We start from the raw sequence: 9,995 nt of genomic DNA, 5'->3' as shown, positions 1-9,995 counted from the left end.
AATTCCCATAGCTGTTCAGGCCTGTAGATTCTAGAGAGTAGAGACTTGCTACAGCCCTGAGTGCAATGTCTGAATTATCAGGTTAATTCATTCACAATATGTGTGATCTAGATGACCTAAACAGGCACCACAGCAACTAACATTTAGGCACTTGCTTTTTGCCAGTCATCTAGGCACATGTTTCCAGGACAGCATGCACCAAGTCCGAGTCCTACTACATGTTTCTCACCTTCTTTAGCTCCTCCTCCTGCTGCCCATCAAACTTTTGTAAACCAGAAGCACCTATTTTTACACTATTTGACATCTCAGGTGGGCACAAACAGGTGAACAACTTGTGTCTTAGGACAGTGAAAAGATGAGAGATGTCTCCTCATTACAAACCTAGAGAGGAGAAATATCATAGACCTACGTACAAGAGAGTTGTTTAATATGTTCACAAATCAATTTTATTAATTTAAAACAAAATTAATGAAGAAAAATACTGTACACAATTGTGGACACAACACACTTTTTGTACAATAAGGCCCAGATAAACTGTTTTTTTTCTTTTCAGTCCGCAAGTGACCAAATATAGAAAAGAGATGGAAAAAAAGAAAAAAAGACAACCAACCTCCATTACTGTCTACTTGAAGATGCTTACTTGAAGAAAGGGCTAGTTATAGTCTTGGTTTTAAAAACTATCCACAATGTGCTTCACGTATGTATGTGAGTACTGTGTGAATTCCAGTACTCATACTGGGTAAAGTAAAGCACAGGTGAAAGTCTTGGTAGGATAAAAACCTCGTTGTTGGTAATAAAACAATCCACAAACATTTAATTCTAGCAGCAACATTATTCCTCCAATAAAGAATGGTGTTTTTTTGCAGCTACATTGGTGCTTTGTAGCTTTGCAGGTAGTTGTTTCAAGGCTGGTGTTTTTAGCAAAAAAGAAAAAAAAAAAAAGAAAAAGAAAAAAAAAGAAAAAAAAAAAGAAAAAGGAAAAAAAAGAAAAAGAAAGAAAGCAAAGCTGGAGAATGAAACAACAAATCCAATGCTTCTTTTTAATGAAGAGATTTGAATCAAGCAAAGGGAATTGGTACAATTCACGTCGAATAGTAAGACTAACAGTTTATCTGATCAAGTACCTCACGGCCTTCAAGATTAGAAAAGTCACAAGTCACAGACAGACACGGTCTAGGTTTGTCCTGTAAAATGGATACAGACAAAAGCAAATTTTAACTCCTTGGCAATAACTATTTCTGTATTTCCATTGCCGGCAATGGATGTTATATCTTAGGAAAATCTGACTCCTGGTGGAAGAGGATTAAAAACCTTAAATGTATATGAGTATCTTGTTCAATTTCTCCAAAATATTACCATTCCTAATTTCTAAAAATAATGATCACAATAATTTCCTTTATTTTTGGATGAGACATAAACTAGTTGGTACTCAGATTCCAGTTTAAGTCATGTCTTAAAATATATTTGTGTTCTCTATTTCTTTATGGAATCTGCTAATTCATTTGTCAATACTCTAAAAAAGTGTTAAGAGAGCAAACAGAAGACAGCAAAGTACTCCTCTTCAGTTGTGTTTTATCTATATTTCCTTAATGGGGGGAAAGAAATCTTTTCATAATCAGAACAGAAAAAGGTAGAGAAATAGCTGAAAAGAACAAAACCCAATTCCTATTGACACTTGACATCCATGCTTTTGGTCTTGACAAATTTATCTAAAAAAATCCATTATCTACATATTTATATCCAACGTGTTGACAAGGCACTGCACAACATTTTGTGCACACGTAGCCTCATTCTTCACCAATAAGGCATTACTATCTTTCAATAGCATTTACCTTAACAATATGTAAAAGAATCATTCATTATTACAAATTTACACAAAAATTCTTCCTGTACATGATTGTCTCAGTGATGTACCTATTAGTTTAAATTAGACATATTTTAAACTACTCTGTAATGTGCTAAAATCAAAAGTAGTTGCTGTATCGTAAGGCAAAGGCTTACAATAGCCTTTCTTCCTATTACACATATCCTCAGTTATATGATGTCAAAATACAGTCTGTTCATAAATAAGTAAAGATGTACAGAGTACCCTGGGTATGAGAAACCAAAAAGTAAACCTTCTTTAGAAGAAAATTACTCCACTGGTATTTTGAAAAATCTCAGTCTTCATTGTGCAATCAAGTTTGCTGTGTTGAAGAAATGGCGTGTGTCACATTGAAGAGTTTAAAAACTACAAAGCACTTGCAGGTCCTTTTTTCACAGGTATGAACCTTTATTTCCTGTTTCTTCCTTCTCCATTTCTTTTTGGTAGCAAATATAGTAAAGATGAGCTGTTAAAACACTTGCATGGCTTATTTTTGTTGGACTCGCAGTACCAGAGTCAACAGCTGTTCTGAAGAAAAAGACATGCTCCTCCGTTTACTGAAAGGGCAGGGGTTAAGACCAATTGCAGCTGTACGTCAACATGTTGAAATCACAAAGTTCTGTAGTCCAATGCTGACACAAGACACAGGCATACCGTCCATGGGCAGAAGGAGGCTCTGGGGTTTCAAAGTGCTGCTGGGCTGCTACAAGTACTCCAGTTCCAAGGCATGGTGAAGGGCCATAAGGTCAGAGTGGCTTGAGATCCTCCAAAATGGCATAGCATGCTGTGAACAGCACAGACAACATGTAAAAATAACCCCAAGCATTTTGGTATTCAGACCCACCCATTGTCTTCTGCAAGAACAAGGTAACAGTGTGAGGAGAGAGCAACTCAGAGCTGTTAAAACCTCGAGCCCTTCACACTTCTTTCTGATTTCTCTGACGCTCGAGCACAAATTGTCAATAATACCAATAGTAGCAAACCTATTTGCCAACAGGAAAGACAGGAGATCTTAAGGATCTTAAGAAAAACAGACTGCAACATTTTGAGGAAGAAACTGCTGTTTTCTAGGAAAAAAAAATTAAGAAAACTGTTCCATACATGAAGCAGGTGGGTAGTTTGAGGAAGAGAATAGAACTTAGTTAAAAAAAAATATATATATATATATAAAAAGGAAGTAATATTTACCATCAAAACATATTATTCGGAAAACTTTCCCTGGCAGGTGAGTTACGAACACAGGAAAGATGATTCAGAATAGCTCATATGTTGCTCACATCACTTTGAAAGGAATTTTATCCTGGTGGTTTGTATAACATCGCTCATTGTTAGCACTGATCTTAAAACATATTTTCCATATGGGACAATTTTAAAATAAAATCATATTTTTTTCCTAGTAACTGTAATAAGATCTCAGTCTGGAACACAACCATATATGCAAAGAACCTGAAGGAACCAAAACCACAACTACCAGGAAAAAGTACACATTACCTCATCCATGAAGGGTAAAAATCTGATTAAGAATACTTGCTATCTTTATACTGTAAAACACTGATTAAACTGTCAGCAAGACTTTTCACATAAATACAAACAGATAACCATCAGCTTTCTTCAGGAAATTTTCTGTCAATTTCATGGGAAAATAGTTTCAATGCACCAATATTTTGAAGGCTCAACATGACCACGTTCATCATCTCACTGGGTCAGCTTGTGTCTGACATCTTTAGGAGGCAATTTAATATCACAATAGCTTCTGGGATCCCCAAGCATTTTATTAACAGCTTCACAGGAACTGTTTTCTTCGTTCTCCTTCAGTGCTTCCTGCACAAATTCCTAATTCTATTTAAATCAGCAGCAAAACTACATCTCTTCTGATCATCATTGCTATGCTGAGCCCCCTTTTTCATTCAGGCCTTCATTCTCAAGGAATTAGAGAACAATTCTGAAAACAACATAAAAGCACAGTGTGAAACCCTCTGTTTCCAGGTCCACATTTACTGTAAACCCTGCACATCTGTGTAACACCTATCCCATCAATCCAACACCTTAGCACAGAGCTTGTGATAAATTCATCCCTGGAACTCAGGTAAACCGGTCTGTATATAAATAATAATTATTTTTAGGAGGACAACGCCGCAATCCAGATAACACTGTGACGATGAACTGAGTTTGATGTGGGGAGTAAAGCACAGATTTTAAAAGAAACAGAAGTGGGTAAGTAGTGGCAAGTCTCTCTGATGTCAAAAAGCAGCCATTAAGGATGAATCAACTGCTGCACTTGTAAGAGGCAGAGGAGATGAGGCTGGAATGGTATTAATCAGCTAGACTGGGCTAAAAAGTAGTGCAGGACACACACAACAAGGAATCTGGAAAATGCACACCGAATAAAGGACAGGCGTTAGCAAAAAGAGCTGCGCAATAAGAGAGATTGCAGAGTGATGGAGATATCCATATTTCAGGGTTTTCATTTCAGAACAGCTCTAGTTCACTGTTATGGAAAATATACCTACTAGCAGTTGGAGAACATTTGGTAAGCACCTCTTGTTTAGTTCTATCCAAAAGAGATCAATTTTTTGCCCTAAAACAGATGTTAGCAAAAGCAGAGTAAGGGGGATAGTCTCCTTCCTTACAACACTCCTGATCTGGATTAAAATGTAATATAGATGTATCAACAGCTGCCCACATGCAGGGTTTCACTAGCTTTTAGAACCAAAAAAATTATTCAGGAAGAAAACAAAATGACTCACAAGGAAGCACCACTGGATCAGTTTCTATTCTGCTTCGTTTTCCCTTAGATTGTCACAAAGACTTAAGATACAGTGGTCTAAGATAAGGGAAGTAAGTGAGCCACGTTGCTGATGAGAAAAAAATAATATTTCAGGAGACAAGTGAGACATTGTTGGAATAAATGCTTATAGTATTTCCAAAATGCTTTACACAGTATTTCTCTCCTTAAGAAAGAAACATTAAACATGACTTCTACTATTTATTCATCTTCAGTGCAGACTTCTGTGCCCCAGCAGCAACAGAAACTAAATGCAATCAGCTCACTGAGTTACTGCTCCATGTCCCAACATCCCGCTGTTACACTATACAGACTGTCCTCTCTGCTCTGCCAGGTCAGGTATTACTAGTTTCCAGCTCAAATCTTTCCTAAAAAATTCATTTCTTGCATCATGCTCAGTAAATGTACGAACAATAACAAATAGAAATAAAATCGCCTAATCATGCTGTTTTCTGGGCTCTCCTAAAGCTTCTGTGTTCCTATCTCTTCTTTAGGCTGCAAGATCAGAATTTAACATCTGACGGGGGCATTACATCAAGGACAAACAGGCACGGTTTCTGCTTGCGGCTGATCCAAGCTGTGCTTGCAACCAAAAGTACTCAGTTTTGCTGTCTCCATTTTTGTGTGGTTGCAGCTTCCCTCTCCTTGCCCAGGTGCAAGGCAGCACCTATCTGTTCTCTCTGTCAGCTTGGAATCTGCTCTGCCTCAACCACTGGCTCAGAGAGGTGTAAACAGCATACCTAAGTGTGGTGCAGGGTTTGGTGGACACCTGCCCTTGAGTAGTGTCTGCAGAAGCCAAGAGTCAATGACATGGAAGCCCTCCAAGGACATACAGCAAACTAATGAATAGGGAGAATTGTAGTAATAAATTCTTGGCTTCCAGCTCCCCACCTCATGCAGCTCCATCAGCATTATACTGCTTCCCTAGTAACAACCTCAGCACCACAGAGCGTATACACACCAGGCGTCAGGGTTAGTTAAAGACCCTGATTGTTTTCACAGAAGGTTTAGCTTCTGCTAAATCAAATCACAGTGATTCTTGCTATGATGCTCATATGCAATATCAAGTTTTGGATTACTCTCAGCTGTTTATGGTCAGAGTTTAAAACAAAAACTTTAAGTGATCATTATTTTGGCCGTCTCTTTGCAAATCTGAAATTCACTTAAGAGTCCTCTGCTTTATTTATATCTGGTAAAGGAATATACCTCCATTTACTCTATTCGGTTATAGCAGCGAGATGTGGAATGAGAGCCCGGAGAGTCCCATGAAAACAAAGAGGTTGTGTAAACCTCAGGATTATAATTATTTTAATTTCTCCTGCCTATAGGTCAAAGGACCAGCCGCACACTCCCAAGAAATGAAACACGTCAGGAACGCAGCGGCTGCATGATGACTGGAATCTGCATAGGCGCTCCGTGCATGGGGCCCATGTGGCTGATTCAGATCTCTATCAGTCTGACCCTACGGCACAGACTTCATGGCTAAGGGGAGGGGAAACAAACCTGATACAGATCTATATATAGCTACATGCATGCATCTGTGTATGCATATGCAGCCTCACACATGTATGTGTCCATATATATGCATGCTTGTTTACTGGGCATATACAATAGTTTTCAACTTATCTGATATAATAAATGACTGTACAAAATGATCAAGCAAAACCTTATATATATTTCCTGTGTTGGCGTGCCCTGCTTATCCACAAGCACTGTCAACAGTGAGACAGAGGCTCATTTTTTTTCTTATGATATGATCAGACAAGAGTTTCAATGGATATATATTCACTAAAAATTACCTTTAGAAAGCCCTCACTGCCAACACTTAGCACACACATTGTGCCTAATATGTGTCTTCTACTGTGAGCACACCAAAAAATGCTAATATATCATTGACTGATGCTCGAGAACAGATGACCAACACTAACTGCTAACAAACAGCAGCCTAGCTGGATGCATTATGAACTAAAGAAACTGTCAGAAAGCTTTTCTTATTGCTTACGGGGGAACGAATGCCTAGGCTGGTAGTAAAGCAAGGGTTCTGCACACTATTTCACTGTGTTCCAAGTAAATACCAAACTTTTGTCTATTAAAAAGCATGAATTGCGTTGTAGGTGTTTAATAATGTGACACTTGACAATAAATAAAGCTATGAACATTTCAATTCCATTCTTAAATTAAATACGGTGGCAGAAGATTCACTTTGCGCTTAAGCAAGAAAAGTTAAATTATTCATTTAGTAAATCTAGTAATTATAAAATTATTCAATAGCCTAAATTACTAAGGTATCTAAATTTTGAACTAGAGGCAGTATTATTTTCAGTGTGTATCACTAGAAGAACAAAACTCCAAGTATTCACCAAAATAAATAAAGCACTTCAATAAATGCACAAAACAAAATCATTTTTTGACTGAGTAACACTGGAAACTGCAGGCTATCCTTCTTCCCTAAAATGAATTCATATTTCTAGAGAAATCTCACTCCTGAGATTTGCGACATATTTGAATTGAAAACTAATAAGTTTCTGTCATCTTTCGCAGTATTTTTGTTGTGTTTCTGCCAGATTTTGCTAAGTGGTCGCCTTTACTTCCTACCCAAACCTAAGCAGCACAGTGTGACTGCGAGCTTTAAAGCAGTTGCAGACTGGATAGCCATTTATATTCTATTTATTGCTCTGTGAAGATTTATGATTTTTCCTCACAATTTCCCTCCAAAGCTGAATGGCCATTTCTCCCGACAAAGGAAGAAACTGATTTGCCCAGGCTCTCCTGAATCACCTGATGTAAAATCCAGCTCCTCCATGAAGAGACGCTCCTCCTTTTGTCTCATCTTGCAAATCAGAAATGCTTTGCAAGATTCTCCCAAGTAGGAAACCACAGGAGTTTTTTTTGGTTTGGTTGTTTTTTTCCTGCCTTACGAATATTTCCCAACAAAAAACTCAAGACAATGGAGTTTCTGGCAGAGAAACCCAGGAACTGATTCTGCATATGTCACCACAGAGGCATGCAGACACACAGGGAAGGAGGCAGCCCCATGCCTGGGCTTGCTGCAGGCACGTGCCCCCACAGCACCCAGCCCTGAGCACTCCCTGCCTTCTCCTCTCTTTTCCCTCTCCCCACCTCTCCCTCTTCTCCAAAGGTAGCAACCTCCACGTGAACTCTGCTGCTGCGGCTGCCCTGCCTCCTGAAACCATCCAGAAGGGTACAATTTCTCCTCAGCCTGTAATGCAAACGGCCTAAGGATTTTAATTGTCTTATATTCTGCAGGAAGTGACAGCTAAGGCAAGGTGTTGATACCATGGCTTGTCCTGTGTTACATGAAACTTAAGAGAGTGCCGTTTCCTCAGTGTGCTGTATTTATTTCCATCGATCAGAGAGGCATTTTACAAAATACCAATCTCTCCTCAACACATTTCTGAGAAGAGCAGTGACCTTTTAACCTGTATGGAAAAGAATGTGTCATCGAATTTTAACTATAATGGTAATAAAAAAAGATTTAAAATGTGTCTTTTTTCTTCTGTTGTATTGACTCAGGCTTTTGAACAGACAAAGTACAACAGTAAAAAACCTTGTCTCATGAAAAAGCAACTGGCTAAATTATTAGTAAGTTATTCTAATAACAAATCTTAACTTTATGATCTCCTAGGCTTGAAATTCAGCTCTTTTCACTGAAGGAGCAGAAAAAAACTAAATAGATTTGAATTTATACAGTCATTTAAATACACATTTTATATATTTATATATATTTAATATTTTATACAGTCATTTAAATATACTCTTTATGAACTATACATAAGCAGTGAAGAGCTATTTAAATTTTAAAGAAGGGTGTACTGTCTGTGCGCTACGTAAAAAAAAGTACATATACTAAGGGCTATATAGCAGGACTAGGGGAAATGGTTTTAAGCTGAAGGAGGGAAGATTTAGGTTAGATGTTAGGGGGAAGTTCTTTACTAGGAGAGTGGTTAGGCCCTGGAACGGGTTGCCCAGGGAGGTTGTGGATGCCCCATCCTTGGACGTGTTTAAGGCCAGGTTGGACGGGGTCCTGGGCAACCTGATCTGAATGTGTATGTTTGGTGGCCCTGCTAGGCAGGGGGGTTGGAACTACATGATCCTTGGGGTCCCTTCCAACCCGGGTGATTCTGTGATTCTGTGATTCTGTGATTCTGTAAGGGCTTCTCCACAGGTCAAACTTCTTCAGCAAAGTGCAGTACAAAGGAATGACATAAACACTGTTCCTGCCTTGACAATATCACAGAATCACAGAACTGCAAAAGCTGAGAAGATCACTAAGATCACCTAGTCCAACCATTAGCCTGTCACCACCATACCAGTAAACCATGCCCCTCAGTGCCACTTCTACACTCTTCTTGAACACCTTCAGAGATGATGGCTCCATTACTTCCCTGTTCCAATGCCTCACCACTCTGTCTGAAATGAAATTTTTGCTAATATCCAACCTGAACCTCCCCTGATGCAACCTGAGGTCATTACCTCTTGTCCTGTCACTAGGTTTCTGGAAGAAGAGTCCAACCCCCATTGCATTGTAGCGTTCTTTCAGACAGTTGTAAAGAGTGATGAGGTCTCCCTGAGCCTCTTCTTCTCCACACCTAAGCCACTCCCCTTAAGACTTGAGTTGCAGACCCCTTACCAACTTTGTTGCCCTTTCCTGGGCAAACTCCAGAGCCTCAGTGTCTTTCCAGTAATGAGGGGCCCAAAACTGAATATGCAGATAGGAAGGAAGCTACTATGTGAGGGGATAAGCAAGGCAATGAGACACTTAAGACAGTTTTGGCTGATGGGCTTCACATTTTCTGTGGGAATAGTCTCAATTTTGCTTGCAAGCACTCTACAGAAGGTATATGCTTTTGCAGTTTTCTAATACAGCAGTACTACTCATTCATTAGACAGGGCATATGTCTTTGAAGTGAAGCACAACATACTCTGTGGCACACTCCTGTGCCTATTCCTCCCTATAATGCTAAAAAAACAACCTGAGGAGCAGTCAAAAAACAATGCACCATCTGAGCTGAGATTAGCTCCAAGTACTCTGTGATTCTCACTCTGGCACTATGCAAGGACAAAACCAAGGATCAAGTCCCGCTTTCACAGCTTGCAAGGGGGAGTTCTTTTCAGGAGGAGCAAGGAGCAGGACAAGAATCACAGAGATGTTTCCTTCAATCAAATTAATAGTTTTTGCAGAAAGGCAAGGTTGCTGATGTACTTAACTGACTTCTCTGGAATTGTTTTAAAAAACAGTTTAATCCAGAGCCTAATCTAGCATGCTTTAAATCTACATTTCTTCCAATAAGAAAGAATATACAGAAGCAATGGGACAAAGGAACT

General features: G+C 39.0%; 1 protein-coding gene across 12 annotated transcripts in view; it reads right to left on the bottom strand.

Moving 5' to 3' along the window:
- Nucleotides 1-2,547: 2,547 nt before the first annotated feature.
- EYA1 (EYA transcriptional coactivator and phosphatase 1) overlaps nt 2,548-9,995 on the bottom strand; it is a 158,244-nt gene continuing 150,796 nt past the window's right edge. For all 12 annotated transcript variants that reach the window (XM_048938936.1, XM_048938939.1, XM_048938938.1 and 9 more), the window contains one exon: nt 2,548-2,648. In XM_048938936.1, coding sequence (XP_048794893.1) covers nt 2,568-2,648 — 81 coding nt within the window. In that variant the 3' untranslated portion in view covers nt 2,548-2,567. The remainder of the gene's footprint in view (nt 2,649-9,995) is intronic.

Source organism: Lagopus muta, chromosome 3 (assembly GCF_023343835.1).
Source record: "Lagopus muta isolate bLagMut1 chromosome 3, bLagMut1 primary, whole genome shotgun sequence".
Classification (NCBI taxonomy): domain Eukaryota; kingdom Metazoa; phylum Chordata; class Aves; order Galliformes; family Phasianidae; genus Lagopus; species Lagopus muta.
Note: the sequence above shows the minus strand (reverse complement) of the source record. Positions and strands in the feature narration are given on the sequence as shown.